At 34.3% G+C, this 25,261-nt stretch overlaps 1 protein-coding gene across 3 annotated transcripts in view; it reads right to left on the bottom strand.

The window, feature by feature from the left end:
* Positions 1-265: 265 nt before the first annotated feature.
* Positions 266-25,261, bottom strand: part of LOC124359003 (lipase maturation factor 2-like) — a 60,521-nt gene continuing 35,525 nt past the window's right edge. For all 3 annotated transcript variants that reach the window (XM_046811331.1, XM_046811332.1, XM_046811333.1), the window contains exons 11-12: positions 14,330-14,478; positions 266-4,007 (exon numbers count right to left, since the gene is read on the bottom strand). In XM_046811331.1, the coding sequence (XP_046667287.1) occupies positions 3,862-4,007; positions 14,330-14,478 (295 nt within the window). In that variant the 3' untranslated portion in view covers positions 266-3,861. The remainder of the gene's footprint in view (positions 4,008-14,329; positions 14,479-25,261) is intronic.

Here is a 25,261-nt window from a genome sequence, read left to right as displayed (position 1 = left end):
AAATCTGAGAGGTCAAGCCCCAAAATTATTTTTTCATTGCTTCATTTGAAATTGAAACTTTATTATTTGATGGAATATTAAGATTCTTCATAACTCCAAAATTGATTACACAATGTATTAGAAACCTAAAAAACTAAATCAGCTGAATTCATTTTAAGATCTTGTTCTTATCAGCAGCAACAACATTCTCTGCGTACAGCTGAAAAATCAACCACAAACCTGCATAATGTAGGTTAAAAGGGAAATTGTAACAAATACTCAATCATCCAAAAACACAGAATTATTATTTTATTAATCAAATCTCCTAAGACATGTTTAGTTAAACAACTGAACTTAAGCTAACAAAAATTAGTCAAAGCACAAAAAATTATAAAAATAAAAATTTTATTATAAAAATCAAATATTTACATAGTAGTGAGCTTAAAGAATTTGAAAATAAATATAAAAATACACATTTAGGCAGTAAAATTATAATAATAAAAGTTGGAGTACTTTATAAAACTATGCTAAAAATTATAAAAATAGAGTATGTAACAATAAATTGTGCCAGTTACAAGGTACAAAACTTGAATGAATTTCAGAGCCTTGCTTTATTTTGGAAAACAAATTTCCTCGACTGCTATGTTAACCCTCTCCCGGCTAATTGCCATTATATGTTTTATTCATAGAAATACGTTGCTCACTGACTAATTGTATTGAATTACGTTGCTACATAGAAATAAAATAACAAACGTTTTGTACTTCGTTCTTTTGACAACATGACATTTCTTTCATGAGAACACAAATTTTTTAAGAACCAACAGGAAAATTTAGAAACACAATAAGAGTAATTGTAATTATTATGTATTTCATATTTTGAATTATTAGCATAAAATCATTATTTTATTTTGCACAAGGAAATATTTCAATTTTATATTATAATAAATTTACTTTAATCTTGTAAGTCTAATTTAATAAATGCCACATTATAGATAATTCAATTACCTTCATAACAATTTGTGGCTTAAACAGTTGTTAAAATTAGAAAAATGATTAAAAGATTTCTCTTATAGCAGAATGATTTAATCAACCCAGCACAGGAGCATCAAAAGCATTTGGTGTAACTTGAGCAGGATAGGGTTAAGAAAAGGAACAAGTCTATAACCTTATTTATAAATAAAAAAACATACTATAAGCTAAAGATCCAGCTCAATAGAGTCCAAAGGCTAAAATTTATAAAAATATTGTAATTCTCAACATTTAATTCTGAGCAGAAAATACTCTGTCCAAATGTCGATAATAGAGATGTAAACTCTACTAATTTCTACTATTATTGTAGAAAATTACACGGTTACTTTACGTGATGTGGACAATACTGTAAGTTTTATACTCTCCTACCACCAGGCAAATTCAGATTTTACGGTAAACAACTTAAGGTAAGAAAAGGAAGAGCAGAAGTTTGAGGTGGAGATACCCTTAGCTGGAAATTCAGTAAGCATCATGCCTTTGCTTTACCACACATTTTTTCAGTTGGCAAAACTGCACGACATCTGCAGGCAGTAATGTGTTCAAACAGGGTGTGCTCCACTAGCAATGCCTTAGCCATCTAAAACATGCCCACTTATGCCTCAGGCATAGTCTTTGGAAGTAACGCACTCTCTTGGAGTCATTAAAGGATAAAAGTACCTGCAGCCACTTCGATTATTAAATTAGAAATAATTAGTTAATTTTAATTTTTAGAAATATCTTTAAAGCTGCATGACGAAGCTTCCGATTAAAAACAGAAAATACAGGTAGATCAACATTACAGAATTGTAGCATCAAAATGGAAGAGAATATATGCATGAGCAGTGATGTAAGCACTAACCATGTTACAGTAAATAACCATACACTACAAGAGAGCAAACAGTATCCCCTTGAAACAGAGTTAAGAATCCTTGAAGAATTAATTCTTCCAGATTTTTATGATTCAGAATTTCAAAACTTTAACACTTTATATACAAATGATACTAATGATGCAAATGTACCTTCTACAAATGATACCAATTTTATTGGCTCAGGTTTTTATCCTTTAAATGCATCATCCACAAATATTGAAAATTCGTCTGACTCAGGGGTAGTACCTGTTAGTACACCACCAGAAAATAACTCAAATTTTCTTGACACTGGGTTTGTTTCCCCTAAGCCATATCAGTCATCTGAAAATCATCTAAATCAGAGTCAAAGGAGTGAATGTAATTTCAAGACAATTGACTTCATTTCTACGGTTTACAACGACTATGCACGGTAAACTAGCTTGGAGTTGTAAATGGGCTTAGAGGCTCATTTTTTTTACAAAATGTTTCTGCAATTAACCTTAAAAAGATGCAAAATTAGCAATCAATTTCCTAAAAAACATACTGTTTATTTTAAGTTATCCTGATTTATTTGTACAAATTAATGTTATATTCCATATTTTTGGGGAAATGAACAAGGGTTTTCATATATAATAATTAGAAAAAATGAAATTACCTATAAAAAAGATTTGCAAGTGATACTACCTGCTTTTAGTTTAAAAGTTCTAGATTTTCTCGTTGACCAGTACTCATAAAGGCTGTCAACGTACGAGCTTAGAGGTAATGGTGCTAATGTTGGTAAAACTGTCTGGAAATGTACACATTACGTCTTGAACATTTCCAATCAAATACGCTTTATACGTTTGTTGACCTTATCCGAAATGTGGAAATACCTAAACTACTATAAAAATAAATTAAAATCAATTGGAGAAAATCCATGTTGACTTCACCCTGATCTACACGATTACAAACCGCTAAATAACCTAATACGTCCACAACACTTTACATGCTAATAAATGCAATCATTCAGTGTTAAACCAGACTACAGCATTTCTTATCTCGTCCGGAGAATTGAACTTTGGTAGAAGAAATCGACCTTTGGAAAATTCATCTTACTGAAACTAAGCGATTTAAAACTAATCAGTCGAAAAATCTGTGCTTTCGCTGGTTACGACGCTGAGTTAAAAATTTTGATGGTTTGATTTCATTGGTTTTAGTCATTTTAGGGCACAGACCAAGAACAAAAAAATATAAAAAGAAAAAATATTACGTAGTTTCAAGCTGGCACGCAACAAAAAGACGACTCCATTAACCACAAAGTCCAAATGAAAATTAATGAAATATGTAAACTTAAAATAAGAGATTCTAAAGAAAAAACAGGAATGAAGTTGATAGTCTTACACGAATAAAATATAAGAGGAATGGACATTATAATACGAGTATATTCAACTTTTAACATTCACTAATCCAAAGTAGTTTAAACCACAGGAATCATTTATTACACAAGTTGAACATTATAACAATTACAATCATCAGATAAGAAACAATACTTTGTTCCTCCCTTGTAAACAGATATATATTATTAACATTGAGATTTCACTACCTAGCATGAAAAAACAAGAGATTAGGGTTCTTGATATCTACAAACATCGACAACTTTACATATCTGTACAGTGTTTCAAAAAATAAGAAAAGATTGGCATCGTGTATGAGATTGTTACCACTGTCTTATTGTAATTAAGAGGTTACACAAGTCATTGTCTTTTTTCATAACAAACGAGATACAATTCTATGAATTATTATTTTACTACGAGACAGTAGACAAATTAAGACGTCATGAAAAAAGACAATTTATAAAATTTGAAACGCCATTTCCACAAATACAACAGAAACTCTTAAAAAGATACAAACAGTAGATACAATTATGAAGTCACTTGAAACAGTTTTGTTTTGTTATATGAAAATCTATCTTTTACAAAAAGATCTTCTATACATATTTGATTGTTAGAAGAAATTTGATAAGAGTTGTGAACACGTGATCCGAGTTTCAGTTGTTTTTCTTGGCTCGTGGAGTGGTGGCGGGGGTGGACCAACCGCTCAACATGATTATAGCCATTCCAGCGCTGAACAGTGACCATAGCAGAAGTCCGCCATCAATCTGGGTGAACAGAGAGCGCAGTTGGTCTAACACTCCTGGGAAAAAAACATTCAGGTTACTTCAGTCAAAACATGATGGGAGTTTTTTGCAGTTATAGACAAGTCAGATAAGTGTTACCAATAAACACATATCTCTTTCACAATACTACAGCTCGTAATAATGAGCTTTATTTGCCACGAGAATGCTTAGTAACATGTTTAACCCAAATGCCGAATTATCAGGAAAGATTCAGTTTCGAGAATCGACCCACGGAATTCAACATTGAATCTTCGGAGATCCGCCATTATCACCTGATCGGCAGTACACAAATTACTGATCACTGAAAAGTGTTTTAGCCATACTTTGTATATACGGCAGTAAGCAGACATTTTGAAAATCGCTTATTATTTGCGTATTTTCAATGTTTCAGTTTAAAACCGAATATCAATCGATAGCGAATAGTCCAGCTATCGATTGAGGTGTATTATTACTCAACAAATCAAATTTTATTCCTCTTTGTATGGGTAGAATAAACGTCTTGTGCGAGTAACTGTTTTGACTGAAACCAGCTGACCAGGCCGACTGTCTTATTAGTTACGTCTGCTGTCGTTGTGTTTTGGTGTCTGTCTAATTGATTTATTTTTAGCTTATATTTTGTTTTCGTTATTAGTAATATGGTTGATGAAGTCACACTTAATTTTAGGAACAAATCGATTGATTTGAGAGAACTATTAGCTGAATTTAAACTGGCATCCTTATCAGACTTGTTCAAGGTTAGATATTTTGTGAATAAAAAACTACAGCAACAATAATAAGCAACAAGTCATATATAGGTTGAATTTCAGTGTTGTAAGGCAATTGTAGAAAAATGCTGAAAATACAATGTTAGTGAATTTTGCGCTAAGATCGAAAATTGATAAAAAAGTTAACATTTTTTAAGCAAAAGAGTTAAAACTATATATATTTTTGGTAAGTTTAAAATTGCGTTCCCTTTGTATGATTTGGAATTTATATAAACCTTTCACACATGCATAATGAGAAGTGCAGTTATAAAAAATTATTATCAAGAATATTAAAACACCAAATTTTTTAAAGTAAGAAAATGTTAATGAAGATCATTTATTATTATTTTTTGGAATATTCTAAAAAGATTTATATATATATATATATATATATATATATATATATATATATAATTTCAATAAATTTAATATTGAATCACAAAAAGTACTTGCTCCGCCAGGACTCGAACCCGGATCTCTCACTTGCCGGGTGAATGTGCTACCATTACACCACAGAGCCCTCACTTTTTACGATTCAATTAATTTGTATTTGGCCGTTTCTTTCACATATGTGTTTAAATAACCAAACTAACATATGATCGGAAGACCAAATACCTGTCAAATGACTTCTGTTTACATTCATTAAATTTGTATAAGTGGCAATAGCCTAATTTAATTTCAATAAATTTAATATTGAATCGCAAAAAGTACTTGCTCCGCCGGGACTCGAACCTGGATCTCTCACTTGCCGGGTGAATGTGCTACCATTACACCACAGAGCCCTCACTTTTTACGATTCAATTAATTTGTATTTGGCCGTTTCTTTCACATATGTGTTTAAATAACCAAACTAACATATATATATATATACACAGTGGAACCTGGCTAATTCAAACTTCTATAATTCGAATATTTATATTGGTCCCTAGCATTTTCTATACAAGTAATGCAAAAATATCGTGGTTAATTCGAAGTTTATTTTGGATAATTCGAACTTTTTATTCGAACCCGATGCCAATTTTAAAGTGGAAAGATTTGCCAAAAGACGCTGCACTCTTTCTAATCGCAAGGCACTTGCTTCAAGGCCATTGGACACAGATCTAGCCACCCTTCCGCCCGGCTCGGCCCTATGCTTCTGCGCCTATTGTTTTGTAGACGTGCTTGATCGCGACTGGCACAAGCTGCGCTGCCTGCAAGGTCACTCCACCCCCACCCAATCCACTCCTTACCAGCTTTTTTTTGTAAATTGACTCAACCGTTAGGGTCACGTGGTTAGTCTATCTTGACAACTGTGCGGGTGTGTGAACTTTCTTGCATGTCGTTTGTTTACGTACAGTACTGCATGACTTCCGTAATTTTACATATGATTTGTTAGTGTTTGACTCTTTGTTTGTTGAGCAAAATGTCGTCGCCTCGTAATCCACTAACATACAAAACTTTGTCTTTGGCTCAAAAAATAGCGGCAATCAAAGAAGTAGAGAAGGGGGTTAAGAAAAAATCTGAGATTGCCAAGGACTTTGGAATTCCTCCCAACACATTGTCCACCTACTTAAAGAATAAAGAAAAAATTTTAGGGAGTGAAAGTGAGAACATTAAAGACCGGAAAAGGTTAAGGGAGCCAGAAAATCCAGATTTGGACAATTGCGTTTTAAAGTGGTTCAAACAAACTAGGGATAAGAAGATTCCAGTGAGTGGTCCTCTCATAAGAAGCAAAGCTGAACAATTTGCTACTGAATTAGGGAAAAAAGATTTTAAGGCTAGTACAGGGTGGCTTGACGGCTTCAAAGATCGCAACAAAATTTCTTTGAAATCCATTTGTGGTGAAAGTGGAAGTGTTAATCAACAAGAAGCCAACCAATGGAAAACAGATTTGGAGGAGATGATTCAGGATCAAAAAGGGACATCTTCAATGTTGATGAAACGTGACTTTTTTTTTAATGCACCCCTGACAAAACACTCACATTTAAAGAAGAAAAATGCCACGGAGGGAAACTGAGTAATGAGAGAATTACTCTCCTGGTTGGTGCAAAGGAAAGGTGCAAAGGAAAAGAAAAATCGCGATCAGTCAAGATCAGAAAAGCTGCCTTTACTAATGATTGGCAAGTCGGCTAGTCCCCGTTGTTTCAAGAATGTCAAATCAAAACCAGTGGAGTATGTGAACAGCGCAAGAGCTTGGATGACCAGTCACCTTTTTGAGAAACGGTTGTTGAATTTAGACAAAAAGTTCATAAAAGAAAAACAAAAAGTTATCTTGTTTATAGACAACTGTACTGCGCACAACACAATTCCAGTAATGGAAAATGTTAAAGTAATTTTTTCCCTGCCAATATGACTTCGGTTGTCCAGCCTATGGACCAGGGGATCATAAAAAATCTAAAACAGTTTTACAAACGTTTATTGGTTGAGTACATACTGACTGAAGATTGTGACGCCCTAAAAATCAAGTTAGACATTCTTCAAGCCTCTCGCATGAGCAAGAAAGCTTGGGACAAAGTAACGCCCAAAACGATCAAACATTGCTTTAAAAAAGATGGTTTTGTAAAAAAGGAGGACGACGCCGAAAAAGCCAACGACATTATAGCGGAAGCGGTACCTTCAGTTGACAGCTGGGAGGACGTCATTACTGACCCTGCCATCACGTTTGAAGATTTTGTCAACGTGGATGAAGATGTTGCAGTATGTAGTGAGATAACAGACGCGGAGATCATAGCTGAAGTGCTCAATAATAAACAAGATGGCAATATGGCATCAGGTCGGCGAGTCATCAGTTGGGGCGGAAATAAACGTTCCGAGTGCGGCCGAAGCAGCACATCACATCACGGAACTTAAGACGTTTTTTTGAAAGTAAAAATTACGTAAGTGAGTCTATTTTCAATTCATTGAATATAATAGAATCTTTTGTCACTTCTGAAAGACTTAACTTTAGAAAACAAATGAAGATTTCCGATTTCTTTCGAAAAATTAAATAATATTGTACTGTATAATGTTCCTTATCACCATTCAACTTATTTTCTTTTATTCATAAACATATACTGTAATTGTGTATTTTTTAGATAATTCATGATTCAATTTTGCACAGTTTTAACTATACTTTGCTTAGTAGAAATGCGCTGAAAAACATATATTTACAACCATTCATGTTATTTTCAATAAAGGTTTTCAGCAAAGATGTGAAGTGTCATTATTTAAAGCCTTTAATTCTTACTTTTTTAATTCGAATTTTGGATAATTCAAATTTTTTTATTGGTCCCTTGAGATTCGAATTATCCAAGTTCCACTGTATAATAATTCACATATGGGTTGAATTTCCAATGCTGTAAAGCCATTGAACAAGTGACTGAAAATACATTCTTAATGGATTTTGCGCTAAAGTTCAAAAATTTATAAAAACATACATATTTTGAGTAAGGATAAAATCGTGCTTCTTATGAATATTTTGGATTTTTTATAAATCTTTCATACATATATGATAAGATAGTGCAAAGTTATAAAGTATTTAACAAAATCATATCTAGCGCATTCAAACACATCTTTTATGAAAATAAGAAATTATTAATGAATATAATAATTTATTACTATTTCGAATAATCTGAAAAAAAAATGATATACAGGGTGAGTCTAAAAGGACTTTACAACTTTGAAATTATATAGATATTTATTGACTTTTAGACTCACCCAGTATAATAAGTTGTATATCTGAAGAATTTTGAGAGGTATACAGGGTTGGGCAAAAGTGTAGAAACGGCTGTATATCCCTAGAACGGCATTATCTACAAATACCGGATTCAGCACACTATACCAACTAAGAAAAATGTGCTTTTTAATGTTCTTTGGGACTTTGTCCCTTTTTCCAAAATGGGGGACATGGGGAGTAACCCCAAAATTTCATATGGCACACCCCATTACAAGATAGATACCTCATTAGAAATGTCTTGTTAAAAGAAGACAAATGGTGAAAACCAAGTGGTGTCTATCTTGTCCCATAACAAAAAGACGCTTATTGATTGAATCATATTTGTATCAGTACAAAACAAGGATAAGGTAAAAAAGCATATAGGGAATACCTGATAATTAAAGTATATGCTCAAACTGCTATCCTTGGACTGTCTGGCAGAGTCCTAGGCTGGCGTAGGAATATGAAACAGCGAGGAAAATAGATTCCTGGGAAACACTTTAGACCACTTGTACAATTTTTTCTCTCATTTCCTCGATATTCTGAGGTTTGGTTTTGTAGAAATTTTCTTTAATGTGACCCCAAGCGAAAAAAATCAAGAGGTGACAAGTTAGGGATCTTGTGGGCCACTCGATTTCACCCCTTCTACCAATCCATCAATTTGGAAATATTTCATTCAAATAAGCACGGACATTTAATCCATAATGTGGATGAGCCCCATCTTGCTGAAACCAAACTTGATCGATATTTTCAAAAACTTGGTGAATCGCCGGGTCAATTTGTTCTTCAAGCATCCTTTGACAACAATCAGCATTAAGATTTCCAGTGAGGTTTGATATTAGACCAATAACGACAATCGTGCCGGTTGATGTTACCGTTTAACATAAAAGTCACTTCGTCAGAGAAAACAATATTATTCAGTCCAATCGTGTTGTTGTCTATGTTTGCCATCATAAGTTCGCAAAACTCTAGCCTACGATCACAGTTATCTTCTGACAGTTCATGGACTATATGAATTTGATACAGTTTGTAATGGTTCCGATGCAAAACTCTAAGGACCGATCTTTTAGATATACTGTACCAACAGTTTGAGAGATCGAAGTTGTTGAAACATGAGGATTTTCCACTACAGATTGTAAAACATCCAATAAAAAGCAGCTCGTTTAATGCTGATCTTGGTCTTCCAGGTTTGGGACGATTGTTAACACTGCCAGTTTCTTCAAAACGTTGAACCGTTTTATAAACGACAGATTTTGATACAGGGTTGTGATCTGGGAAGGTGTTGTTAAACAAACTTTTTACCTCTTCGTAAGATCTAATTCTATTGCCAAAACCTTGCATCATTAATAAAGTAATCGCTCACTTTCACTTAGCTCCATTGTCATTGGAAACAATTCTTGACTTGAAGAAGACTTGCACAATACTGAAGGACTGCTGGGTTACAACTATGGCAGTCAGGTATCAGGGCAACTGATAAGGCTTACGGTTATTAGACTGCCAAGGTATTTTGGTTTTCTAAAAGCAGGCAATTTAATCGAGCAATGTAATTTTTTTATAATTTTAACAAATACAAGGTAATATTATAAGGATACAATAATTTATAAAAATGTGCAGAGTTCAGATCATCTTGATGAAATGGTTAAGAAGATAAAAGTGCGTACTGTGCAAACAATTCAAAAAAGCGCCTTTTTGTTATGGGACAAGATAGACACCTTTAGTTTTCACCATTTGTCTTCTTTTAACAAAACCTTTCTAATCAGGTATCGCATGATGGTGCGTGCCATATGAAATTTTGGGGTTACCCCCCATAACCCCCATTTTGGAAAAAGAGACAAATTCCCAAAGGTCACTAAAAAGCACCATTTCTTTTTAGTAGGTATAGTGTGGTGAATTTGGTATTTGTAGAGAATGTCGTTCCACACTTTTGTCCAACCCTGTATAACAGTTTAATGTAACTCTTACAAATGGCTTAAAATAGGGTGCCAGTACAAACACCACCTGTTTGAGGGTTAAAAGCCAAAAATAGATTACCTAATTGACAGATCATCATACATTAGTGTTGGTATCATCGTAGCAACAGGACCGATATTGGATTTGTGGTGATTTTATTTAAATCTTTCTTAAGCTAAGGAAAGCTATTAGGATTCGAGCATCAAGAATCGATTTTTTAAGATTCAGTATCGAATTCAGGATTTAGAAATTCTGGATTTACCCATCACTAGGAATGCCACTGAAGGGCTGACCACGTTGTATGACAAAATGAAATAAATTCATTTTACCGACGCTAATACCGGTCATATCCCATTACAACCTATACCGTTCGAAAGCCTGTGATATTCATTGGTCATTGAATTGCTCGAAGTCTGTACCAAACATTAGTCTACATCGTTTTAATCATCTCCTTGTTTCCAACTTATGCATTGTTTGTTGTTGCTCAGATACAAACGTATGAATTTCGATATTTACAGCCTATTTGTGCTTGTTTCCTTTTCAATTCGTTGTTATGTAGTTACTAATTGTTAAAAATTATTTTATTGCATAAATACTGTTTACATTTTCATAAAAGATATTATATGTAAATATTATGAATATTCTTAAAAAATCTTCCAGCAAATGTATTCATGACAAATTTTGCTACAAGTAGGCTATTCTAAATGTTGTATTTCTACTATATTTAGTTTAATATAAAAAGTAAGAACATTGTTACATCAATATGTTATATAACTACAGCAAGTATAAAAAAGATCAAATTTGGACTTTTTCAAAAAATAAACATAAAATAACGTTATTTATATAAACTGTTTAACATTATACATTTCTGTCTTCAGGATAAAATTTCCTACAATTTGGCTGTATTTTGAATCATCATCATCATCATCTGACGTTTCAGTTATCACGGGTCGTCGTACACAGCCTCCTCCACTTTTGTCTGTCATTCCAGGTCTCCTCTTCCTCCACCTGCATTTTCTGTAGTCCCCTTCTCTCTATGTCTTTCCACACTTAATCCTCCCATCTTCCTCTCGGTCTTCTTCCTCTTTCCTCCTTCTCCAGTGCTATTCTAGGCATTCTATTATCTCCCATCCTCTTCACATGCCCCATCCACTGTATTCTTCTTCTTTCCATTGTCTCTTGCAGTGAAACTACCTTCAATCTTTCTCTGGTTATTTCGTTCCTTATTCTATCTCTTCTTGTAGTCTTCTCTATCCCTCTTAAAAACCTCATTTCTGCAGCTTGCAATCTTTTTAGTCCCTTAAAAGTCCAAACCCTCGTCCTCGTTATGAGGGACGGGCAACGGCTCAAAGAGACGGCTAACGGGGCTCTGGTGAAGCTATGTCAGGTCTAGCAAGCCGGTAGTGGATAAATCTTGCTTTCAAGAATAAGAACAGCTTCGGAAAGGATGTATTTCGAATAATATTTTTAATATATGGGCAAACATTTTGCAAGTTTTGTTTTGTTTTTATTTATTGTTTTAACTTTTTTTATTTCTAAAATAAGAAATTTGTTTTTCTTACTACCTTACATTTGGTAGCCAGAGACAGTGCGATTTTCTTGTAGTTTCTTACATTTTTATGAAATTTTGATGTACACATTTAAAATTTCATAAAAATGAGAAGAGAAAATACTACCTATTTGTGTACCTAAAGGTGCTTGTAAAAAGATAGACCATTTTAATACCTTATTCGTTACGAACAGATGGTAAATGACAGAACAAATGTGTATTTCCTACTAGTTCAATCCACTTCAATTAATAAGTGTATATACAGATACAAATTAATTTTCCTTTTACAATTTATCCTTAACCCATTGCGGATCGTGAAAACGGCGCGCGCGCGGGCCTTAGAGTACGAATTAATCCGTAATACAACGCAGCACCCGCAGTGTTTGCACGCCTACCTGCCTGCTTAGCGCGCTCGCTAATTATACATGTTTTGTTTGTTTATGTTGTTATTTATCTATATATATATAAATGAATGTTTGTGTGTTTGTCCTTTATAGACTCAGAAACTATTGGACCGATTTTGATGAAATTTTGTGTGTGGTTTCAGTGGAATTCGAGAATGGTTTAGATTCACAATTTGGCCCAATTTAAATAGTTTATTTAATTAATTTTTTAATTATAAATTGTTGTTGATATTGGAGTGTTTTATATTGGATCCGACAGACTGCGCTACGACACGTAATACAAAGCGAACTGATACTTAACAGCTGTTAATACTTTCAGCTTAAGTTTATCAAAGAGGCAGAAACATTTGTTTACATTTAAAATTTAGAAAATTTTTATTGTAAAGTGCTTTATCAGTAGTGTAATGCAGGTTGTATAGAAGACGTCATTGCCTAATTTAAAATTCAGATTGCACCAATGATTAATAAACTATCTAATGCAATGAAAATACTATTAAACACTATTATGAAAACAACCTCATTGTACAAATCCGTGAATGTTTGCACATAAGGTAATCGAATTTGGTTACATCAAAGGTAAATGAAAAGAGCCGAAAGAAGACAATTTATGATCGAAATTGGGTTTCTTTGATTTGGGCATTTTCTTGAAGGCACACTCCTAAATAATACTGGAAATATCTTAGACAGAAAATTAATTTTAACAGACCGAATTTGATTCTTTATAACCTAATTAGTTTACCGAGATTCATCCATATACATTAATTGTTCTGAATAACTTATCAACACCTAGCAAAAACCACGAAAGATAGAGGCAGGAATATGGTACATACCTTCATAATGCGCCCAAGAGGCTCACGAAGGAACGACTATCAATTATCTCAGCAATGTTTAGAATGTGATAGAAAAAGAATAAGTGAATATAGTGTACTGTTTTCAACGGGAAATTGCATGCGAAGCAGCGGGCAACTGCTAGTGTTATATAAACATTATACAGATCATATTAGACAAGTATATTATACTAGAAGTATATTCATAAATATCCTCGGAAGCACTACTTTGAGCGTTTTTATTGATATTGAAATGATGTTGAAATAGAGTTTCCACATCCGGTGGTGTCCCAGGAACAATGTCTGAAATAGTCTGAACATCTGAATCATGGTCACTAGCCCGCTCGTCACTGTCAACATTAGTATCCGCGTAATTATGAAAACGTGGACAAATACGCGTGATGGAACCGTCTCCATCCTCAATAACACTATCGATATCACTTTCATCACTTCCACTTTCTAATAATAGTCTATCTAATTCAGATGATCGTAAATTGTCACCCATTTTATTTACGTACACGCACATGAGGCAAAGGAAAATCGAACTCCACGACTGTACGCCTCAGACAAACAATTTGTCGCAAATAATAACGTTATTGACCGATAACGAGGGGAGTATTTGTGGATGAGTACCAGAGATAAGATAGGAAGCCAGTCCAGGAAAACTGACTATAAATATCTCCGAGGCTTATAACAGCGATAAGCGTTCAAAACAAATGAGTCATCCGTACCACGTCATCCGCGTGAGGGTCACGTCATTGTGCTTTTGGTCCACGCCTCGCTCCGCGTCACCCTCACGTCGTTGATCCGCAATGGGTTAAGTTTTGAAACAATTTCATTTACTTCATCGGTTGTCATGAAATTTTTATTAAACATTTTTAAAAGGCCACCATTTTGAAACTATGCAAAAAATGTAACTTGAAGAAAACTAAAACACAGACAGACAGATAGACACTAAACAAAGCAAAGTAGATCACGTATTAGAGGAACGGTTTTATGTATATTTTATGAACTGAACGTATCCTAGAATATTTCCCTAATTTTTTCCCCCTTAGTATAACCGCATCCCTAGTGTACAAGGTTCCTAACCTACTTAGTAACCATATGATAGCATACTGTTTATTTCATTAGATGAGACTATAGATATAAATAAATATATTCTACAAAAAATATGGATTCCATCCAAAACTTACTTTTTGCATACTGATTTACAGTTGACTTGTGGCTCTCCTGGGACAACATTTTGAGGTTACGCAGGTACTCTAACAGTGGTTTGTGATCTTTGGAGAATGTGGGAAAGTATTCCCCAACCTTTTCCCTGGTCCACCACTTGTTTGTGAGTCTGTAACACGATTAAAGCACAATATTACCATCAGTAAACTAGAATTTTTTTTAATTCATAACAAAAATTACAAAATTACGCTCCAGATAATACACTACACTGTTTCTATATGAGAACTATTTTACCTTTGTGGGGTTACAGTTAACAAATGCTATACGAGGGGGTACCCAAAAAAAAACCGGAATTATTTTATAAAAATTATATATTATCAAATTTTTACAATACGACCTTATCTCCTTCAAAATAATCTCCATTACAACTAATACACTTGTCCCAACGGTATTTCCATTGATCAAAACATTTTTTGTAGTCATCTTTAGAAATGGCTGCAAGCTTGATCTTCGTTTTTTTCTTAACCTCTTCAACGCTGTCAAATCGTTGACCTTTCAAGCCTCTTTTCATGTGTGGAAATAAAAAAAAGTCCCATGGAGCGAGGTCAGGCGAGTAAGGTGCGTGGGGCAGCGGAACCATGCCGTTTTTGGCTAAAAACTGCCTAACTGAGATGGCTGTGTGTGCCGGTGCGTTGTCGTGGTGGAAGAACCAGTCTCCAGTCTGCCACAAATCGGGTCTTTTCTGGCGAACACTGTTGCGCAATCTTCTTACAATCTCCAAATAAAATGTTTGGTTGACAGTCTGACCTGGAGGAACAAACTCAGAATGAACAATGCCTTTAGCATCAAAAAAGCAAATCAACATGGTTTTGATGTTTGATTTGACTTGCCGACATTTTTTTGGACGAGGTGAAGATGGCGACTTCCATTGGCTTGACTGTTGCTTCGTTTCTGGGTCATAACCATAGCACCATGACTCATCACCAGTAATTACCTTTTCCAGAAAATCGGGATCATTTTCGAGATGTTCTTTTAGAAGGCGGCAAGTTTCAACTCGATGTGCCTTTTGATGGTCAGTCAGAAGTCGAGGAACAAATTTGGCAGCAACCCTTTTCAGTCCTAAATCTCCTGTTAAAATTCGCTGAACCGAGCTCCAAGTTAACCCACTACTCTCTGACAGTTCCTCAATTGTCTGTCGACGGTCGGTGAGCACAAGTTCTGTAATGACTCATTTCATACACCCATCTCACATTCATTTCAAAACTTAGGCCTAATTTAATTTAGAAATTTATTAGTAATAATAATTAAGGAATAATTATTTACAAATTGTCTCAAATTTAACTACAAACAATAATAAATACGAAATCAAAATTAATCAAAATCCACCTTATTACATATAAAAACTCAAAAGTTATAAAGTGAACTAAAGTCAGTGATACAGTGTGCAGGGATGATTGTTGATGAGTGAAGAGAGCAGATATTTGAAAGGTGAAGAGGAGAGAGGGATCTGGAAGAAGTGAAGCAAGATTATTATTATAAAGAAACTGGTTACATCTATTCAGCAGTATTTGAAAGGTTACTTTATTAAATTCTTATTATCACTGAAGTACAAAGAAGCAGAAGACAGACATTGGGTGAGAAAATTCCTTTTAAGTTTAAGTGATTCATTGGAAGAACATAAAACCCAGGAACATTCGATTTGGCTAATAATTCAAAATTAATATAATTAAAATTTAACAAAATTATTTTTCAAAATTACAATATCTTTATTAAAAAAAATACCCAATATTTATATTTCATTAAGCCAGCACGACCACCCTGCCCTAAAATTTAAGAACTGTATTTAAAAATTTACCATTATTATTGTATCCTCCATCTTGTTTCAAAATTCAAACTTGTATGTCAATTAATTTATCATCATTAAAGTTCACATTTATATCATACTGAGTTATTTGTTATTTCTAGCTATAATCATCAGAATACAAATTAAGTTTAACCATTTATTTAAAGTGTATAATAGTAATAGTATATTACAAAATTGGCGTCCAACGTAGTGGCTTAATGAAATATTAATAATCTTTGATTTGAGACAATTTTCTAGATCGTAAGAATAGCCTAGACATAAGTACTGTACGTAGTTAGTTGTCATTTATTCATATTGTCTGTCAATAGGCTATAGGTTATTTAATAACTCACCGTATAAACATTTAATTAACAAGACATTAGTCCTGTAATATTATTCTATTTTTTATCGCAATTAATGTCCCGTGATTTTAATTTAAGATACCCTAAACGGTACCCATTCCCAACAGATAATATGGAAAATAACCAAGTGCTAAACGTAAACAAAGACGCCATTAATTCCGGTATCGAAGACGAAAGCGGACAGAGAGAAGAAGCAGAACAAACGCCCTTAATTCCTCGCGCTAACCAAGTCAACATTCTCACAGCGGTCGACAACCAATCACGGATGAATGAAAACAGTGCTACCAACACCTACGCGGCAAATTTCCCTGATTCCCTGCAGAGACGTGAAGATGGAGCTACTGCGCCTCCCACACTAAACGTAGTTGAACATTCTCATTATACTCAATCAGTTGATGCCATTGGCAGTGACAGGTCAAATAAACAAACCGCTGACGAATCCCAATCGACAGCTCTTCATGCTATCATGAACGGTTTAAAACAACTTAATGAAAATTTTATTAACTCTAAATTTGAGTTAAACGAAAACCTAAACGCAATAAGGGATTGTATTTCTAAAACTAAAATCGAACTTAGCCATGAAATCAAAACTTGTAAGGAGACACTCGAGGGACAAATTAATGAACTGCGAGTGACAAACTGAATTCCGAAATGAATTGAACGCTATAAGGGACAATCAAGATCAATTCCGTGAAAAAATAGACCTGAAAATTAAAGAATCCACTGACAGCATTAGAGGAGAATTAAATCATAGTTTTGAAGAACATAAGATATTTGTAAACCAACAGATGAATAACCAACAATCCAAGATATTAGAATCGGTACAAAACAAAAATCAAACTCTAGAAAATAAAATTGCTTTTGAAATAAAAAATGCTATAGACCAAGTACGACATGAAAACGCGGAAACAAATAAAATACAAATCAAAACCATTATAAATGAAATTCAACCACAAATCCAAAACAATCATGATAGAATAAACAATCTAGCCGAGTGTATTAATAAATATGAATGTGAATTAGAAAATATTAAATCTAAATCTCAAATTGAGACGAAACCATGTGAACCATTGCAAGTCATTTGTACCGGAGGAGATTCTGTAGACAGACAAGTGCCAAAATTCAACGGACGTTCTACCAGTCCAATGGAATTTTTACAAAAAATTAGAAGGTATTACGAAAAAAATATAGGTCGTGTGCAACTCACACACACATCTAACACTGAACATCTCATTGACATATTAGAAAGTAGTCTCGAAGGTCACGCGTCACGATGGTTCCAATTAATAAAACACGATATTAAAAGCTGGGAGGATTTTGCACAAGAATTTACTACGAAATATTGGAGTCGTGATGTGCAACGCGGCATACGTGCAAAAATAGAATCAGAACATTACAAGAATAATGGAACATTGACTCGTGCTGAATACTTCACCGAGCGTGTTATCACACTACAATCGATTACCCCACCAATAACCGAAGAAGAAATCGTCACCATTTTATCGGAACGGTTTGAACAAATTATTTAGGACAGCCGGAGCGTTCAAAACATTAACACCATTAAAGAGTTCGAACGATTACTTCAACGAGAAGACATCCGAGACGGCCCAAAACGGAACAAAATAATTTCATCCCAAAATCACAATTCATCTGGTTATAAGCCAATACACCAGAAACCTCACCAATCTCATCAATTCCCAGTCACACCACATAATAACATTGAACAAAGAGCATATCAGCCAAGGAATCAATATCACGGACAAAATCAACATTATAATGATCGAAACCAACATAACAAGAACTATTACCACCCATACAACAGTCGTAATGATAATGAATTCAAGAGTAAGACACAACCATACAAAGACCACTACCAAAATCGACAGAATACCCATTACTACCCAGGAAACGACAGACATCACCCCACCACAGAACAGGCACAAGTATGCACTATCGTGCGGCAGGGAGAAAATGCTCGAAATCCACCTTCTAGTACCGGCAACGACCGCAGCGAAGACGTTCCAGCGGCGGGAAACGGCTGCGCGCTGTAGAACAGAACCGAGGAAACATCGCACCAGAAATAAAATACGAAACTACAGCGCTAGAAAACGACCTCGGATATTTAAATCAGAATTATTATTCAAACTATAACCCTAGTAGTGAATTTCAAGTTAACAACATAATATGTGATAAAGATTTCCTTTTTGAGGAAAAAATAGAACATCCACTAATAACTAATCCTATACAAATAAGATGTCCAGAAATTAACATCAAAATTAATAATGTAGAAACTAATGCCTTAATTGATTCCGGATCATCTATTACTTGTTTGTCAGAGTCTTGGTTTATGGACAACCAACAATCATTAAAGCCATTTGAAGAACTGCCCCTAGCCAATACTACCATCAAAACTGCTATTGGAAACATTTCAAAACGAATCAACCGAGTCATATATGTACCTATCACGGTAGCTGATGAGACTACTCACATACAATTCCTTATAGTACCGCATCTTGTCAAACCAGTGATTTTAGGAATGGATATGCTAGTATTATGGAAAGCAGAGCTGAACTTTAATAATAATACAATAAATATGAAAATAAACAATACAAATGTTATAACGAAGTTTGTGATGGCAATAAATGAAGGGCACTTATGTGAAATCACCACTCAACAAGGCGTTATGCTTATGGAAGATTTTAATGACTCAATGTCAACATTTAATGAGTATGGCACTATAAAACAATGGGAAGATAACAAGATTAATAATGAGAATAATGATTACATTGATGCACAACACAATATATCATCCAAAGATAAAATGTCGGTGGAAGATATAATGAAAACTCTAATCCCTAATAACTACATAAATGAAGAACAAAAACAATGTTTGATCAATCTACTATACCGATATAGAGACGTTTTCTCAGACAAACCCGGATGTTGCACTAAATATGAACACGAATTAAATATAGAAAATCCTAAAAATTTTAAATCATTAACCTATCCAGTACCTCAAGCGTACCAAGACGCTGTACAAGCTGAGATTCAACGCATGGAGAACCTTAACATAATCGAGAGAAGCAAAAGTACCTACGTAAATGCTATCATCCCAGTAATTAAAAAGTCTGGAGAAATTCGATTGTGTTTAGATGGCCGCAAAGTAAACGCAATAATTAAACCAGATTTCGAATGTAACCGCAGTGTTAGCGAAATTCTGAGTAAATGTAGAAACGCAAAATTCATAAGCAGTGTAGACTTAACGGCTTCATATTGGCAAATCCCACTTACTAAAACTTCGCGTCAATACACCGCATTCCAATTTAGAGGCAAGACCTACCAGTACAAAGTCACACCATTTGGAATTTCTACCTCCCAAGCTGCACTAGTAAGAGCTCTTGATAACGTGTTTGATGATGAGATAGAAGCTTTCACAGCAATTTACGTTGATGACATATGTATCATTTCCCCCGATTTCAATACACATCTACAACACCTAGAATACATAATATTATTCAAAAAGCTAGCTGAAGCCAACATGACAATAAACTTTGAAAAATCTCAATTCTGTAAAGATTCTGTACCATTCCTAGGTTTTACTCTAACAAATGAAGGTCTTCGTATGGATAACAGTAAGATTGATCCAATTCTAAACTTCCCAACTCCCAGAAGTCGTACACAATTAAAAGCATTCCTCGGATGTATCAATTATTACAATAAATTTATTCATAAATTCTCTGAAACAGTCCAGCCACTATTACGACTGACGTCAAAGAAGGTTAAATTTAATTGGACTAGAGATGATGATACAACATTCAACAAAATTAAACAGCTGTTCATAAAAATTAACACTCTAACACACCCCGATCCATCCAAAGAATTCTACTTACAGACCGATGCGTCCGAATTTGCAATTGGCGGACATCTATATCAAATAAAAGAAAATAACGAAAAAGCTGCAATTATGTTCATATCACGCACATTACAACCAGCAGAACAGCGTTTCACCACAACCGAAAAGGAATTATTGGCTATAATCCACTGCCTACAGAAGTGTCGATACATTGTTATGGGCGTTAAGTTAACAGTAATTACAGATAACCACGCCTTAACCTTTTTGAAAACCTGCCGTTTGCTAAACAATAGATTAGCAAGATGGATATTGGCTATACAAGAGTACGACTTTAAAATAATCCATTGCAAAGGGACGGACAACATTACTGCTGACACTCTCAGTCGTATATTCCCACAACACATGTCAAGCGATGCAAACAACCTCACTGAGTTATCTATTCATTACATCGAGAGAATTCCCGACCAACATCTACAAGATCAACTCCGAAACTTACCTCAGCTCCAACATCAAGACCCTAAACTACAACCACTTATAGAAATCTTACAGTCACCTATGGAAACAAATTAATTTCAACAATTATATACTAATTATCGTTTATATGACAACACTTTACTACAAAATTTTAAGGGCAAATGGCTTATAGTCATCCCAGAATCAGTAATTAAACCACTAATACTAGAATGCCATCTCTACTATCTACACTGCGGTGCAAAAAAATGTTTCCTGTTACTGCGTGAAAATTTTATTTTCAAGAATATGCATCGAACAATCAGGCAACTGTTATCATCATGTGATAAATGTCAGCGCTGCAAAATCAACAACCATCCACTCAACAGTCAAGCCAAAGGAGTTAAATGCAAAGAGAAGAATGACCAGTTAGCAGTTGACATCATAGGTCCCTTACCGACTAGTGTAGGAAATACAAAATACATGTTAATTGTTATTGACATATTTACCAAATTCGTTAAACTTTATCCACTGCAAAGAGCAACAACCAGAAGTATATTACATAAATTATTTCACCATCACTTTCCTAATTACGGTTTTCCTAAACGAATTCAATCAGATAACGGAACCCAATTTAAAAGTAACGAATGGATCAGGAAATTTGAATCCCACAGCATACAATTAATATACAGTCCAATGTATCACCCCAGTTTTAATTTGGCAGAACGGCCAATTAGAGAAATAAAGCGTTGTCTCAGAACGTATTGTTCACAGAATCATAAGAGATGGGTGAAATATGTACCTGTTATAAATGAATGTCTTAATGAAATTTACCATGAATCAACTGGATTCACACCAAACGAACTACAGTTTGGAACAAGAAATATCAGATTTTGGGAAAAATATGTATCAAACCCTCTAGCTGAAGAAGTACCAATCGAACACAAACTACTGATTGCAAGGCGTAAACTTGAAGAAAGTAGAAAGAAGAGATCTGATAAGATAAATGAAAAGAGAAAACCAGTTTCTCTCCAAATTAATGACCAAGTATTGGTAAAGTCCCATCACCTTTCTAAAGCTATAGCTGGTGAAACATCAAAATTATTTGAAGTGTACGAAGGACCATTCATAATTCAAGAAATCCTCGGGAAATCGACCTACCAAATTTCTGATTTATCCAAAGAGCATGTATATGGACCTTATCATATATCCTCTTTGAAGCCATATAAAAACTCGGTCAACAACGCTACAGAAGATACTGAAGTTGACGCGTTGGGACGTGCGTAAAATTAATACTATTTCCTTAAATAAACAGTGCAACTATACACCCAGTGACATAGACACTTTTAATCAATACTATATAAACATTTTCCTATCAGGAGGGGATAATAATTTGTTAGTGGAAAGTATACCGCTATTCGGTACACAATTCATTAAATGTGTATTTCCAAAAAAAAAAAAAAAAAAAAAAAAAAAAAAAAAAAACCTATGTCCTTTGACATTGATTAAATATTTGCCATTGATCCAATGTTTCTCTATTGTTTGTTTATTGCATACTAAGAAACTTGTAACTTTGTTCGTTGGCTTAGCTTAAATACTACCTAACCCTAATTTTAATTTTGTTCTCCTTTTTCCCTATTGTTTGTTTGTTAATTAAATTTATTAAATAGTATGTATGATCATCAATTAATTCACTCATTTAATGTGGTTCATCCTTCTCTTTAAGTATCACACATCTATATGTATCATTTGCTATTCATTCGTCATTGTATCGTAACCATGTTCATTTATTTCACATGATTTCTGAGGGGATATTGTAATGACTCATTTCATACACCCATCTCACATTCATTTCAAAACTTAGGCCTAATTTAATTTAGAAATTTATTAGTAATAATAATTAAGGAATAATTATTTATAAATTGTCTCAAATTTAACTACAAACAATAATAAATACGAAATCAAAATTAATCAAAATCCACCTTATTACATATAAAAACTCAAAAGTTATAAAGTGAACTAAAGTCAGTGATACAGTGTGCAGGAATGATTGTTGATGAGTGAAGAGAGCAGATATTTGAAAGGTGAAGAGGAGAGAGGGATCTGGAAGAAGTGAAGCAAGATTATTATTATAAAGAAACTGGTTACATCTATTCAGCAGTATTTGAAAGGTTACTTTATTAAATTCTTATTATCACTGAAGTACAAAGAAGCAGAAGACAGACATTGGGTGAGAAAATTCCTTTTAAGTTTAAGTGATTCATTGGAAGAACATAAAACCCAGGAACATTCGATTTGGCTAATAATTCAAAATTAATATAATTAAAATTTAACAAAATTATTTTTCAAAATTACAATATCTTTATTAAAAAAAATACCCAATATTTATATTTCATTAAGCCAGCACGACCACCCTGCCCTAAAATTTAAGAACTGTATTTAAAAATTTACCATTATTATTGTATCCTCCATCTTGTTTCAAAATTCAAACTTGTATGTCAATTAATTTATCATCATTAAAGTTCACATTTATATCATACTGAGTTATTTGTTATTTCTAGCTATAATCATCAGAATACAAATTAAGTTTAACCATTTATTTAAAGTGTATAATAGTAATAGTATATTACAGTTCACGAATTTTCTCAACATTTTCGTCCGTTCGAGAGGTTGATGGACGTCCAGAACGAGGTTTGTCTTCAATCGACATGTCACCATTTTTAAATCGAGCGAACCACTTGTAGACCTGAGTTTTCCCCATAGCATCATCTTTGTAAGCTGTATTCAACATTAAAATAGTTTCTGTAGCATTTTTACCAAGTAAAAAACAAAATTTCACAGCTGCACGTTGTTCACTTAAACTTGCCATGACAAAAAACGAAACAAGAACAAAACAGGGTTAGCAAAAACAGTCATTACGAACGAACAGAATGCACTAGGACAACGGAACTGGGGTCACTGAGCTCGCAATGGGTTGCGCGACACACGCCTAGCGGCAGGAATGTGTACTACACGCTGCCGGCTGCCAGCAATACAATTCCGGTTTTTTTTGGGTACCCCCTCATACATCCTTGGGGACAGGCGGAGGTGAATGATGCCGACTATAGAGTAGAGTCAGTTTTTCAAATGCAGCCTGTCACTCAGGAAGAACTTTGTAACTTAGTTCAAGGTATTAGGAGAAGATCGGCGCCTGGTTTTGACGCAATTCCTTCAAAAATAATTAAAGACAATATTAAATCCTTATCGCCTCCTCTCTTACATATTATTAATCTTAGTATTCGTATTGAACAGTTTCCAAATGCACTTAAAATTGCCAAAGTTGTTCCTTTATATAGGTCTGGTTTAAAAGCCTCCTTTTACTGATTTTTAGCTGATTACATTTTTAGATATGGCAAAGGCCTTTGATTCTGTTGACAGGGCAAAGCTTATTGCAAAATTAGATGCAACTGGTGTAAGGAGTAAAGAATTAGAGTGGTTCAGGAGATACTTCCAGAATCGGATTCAGGTAGTTTCTATAAATGGAATCAAGAGTGACAATGCTGGTGTTGATTTTGGAGTTCTCCAAGGAAGCACTTTGGGGCCTCTTCTTAATTTATATCAATAATGTCTCGAAATTAAATGTCAAAGGAAAATTATTTTTGTTTGCTGACGACACGGCTGTTGTCTCTGCCGGCAGCACGTGGGACGAAGTTTTGGAACATGCTTCGGAAGATTTATCAAAAATTAAAATGTGGTTTGACCATAACTCTCTTACAGTTAATGTTAGTAAAACTAAATATTCGCCCATCGTTACCAGAAATCAAACCGATCCTGGCCTTCGAACTTTGAGGATGCATTCCTGCGGTGATCCGCTGTCGAATGTGTGAAGCAATTGCGCGTGTGGACCAGTACAAATATTAATTTGGGTGTTATCATTGATTATAAACTCTCCTGGGGTCCACACACACAGTATTTGAATAAAGCCTTAGGGAAACTTATATATGCGTTTTCACAGCTTGGTCAGGTTTTGACGGTGGATCAGTGCAGGACTGTGTACTTTGCCTACATGCAGTCGGTGTTACAATACGGTATACTGGCATGAGGTGGTGCTTCCGCTGACATCTTGGAACCACTGGCGATCACACAGAGAGCAATAGTAAAAACCATTTTAAAAAAGAGCTATAGGTTTCCTACTTTATTATTTTTTGTGGAATTTCCTGTCCTTAATATAAGACAGCTTTTATCAAAACATTGTTATTATTCATAAGAAGTAATAAAGAAACGATTTTTACTGAAACGCATCATCGTTATGCAACAAGGCTCAAAGATAATTACGGTTATTGCATTCCTAGATTAATTCATAGTTCTGAAATTAGTAATTCTTTTTATCTGGCCCAAATACTGTATCGAAATTTACCTAACGAAATTAAAGAAGCAGAGAGTGACAGCATTATTGTGTATAAGT

This window comes from Homalodisca vitripennis, chromosome 4 (genome assembly GCF_021130785.1).
Source record: "Homalodisca vitripennis isolate AUS2020 chromosome 4, UT_GWSS_2.1, whole genome shotgun sequence".
Classification (NCBI taxonomy): domain Eukaryota; kingdom Metazoa; phylum Arthropoda; class Insecta; order Hemiptera; family Cicadellidae; genus Homalodisca; species Homalodisca vitripennis.
Note: the sequence above shows the minus strand (reverse complement) of the source record. Positions and strands in the feature narration are given on the sequence as shown.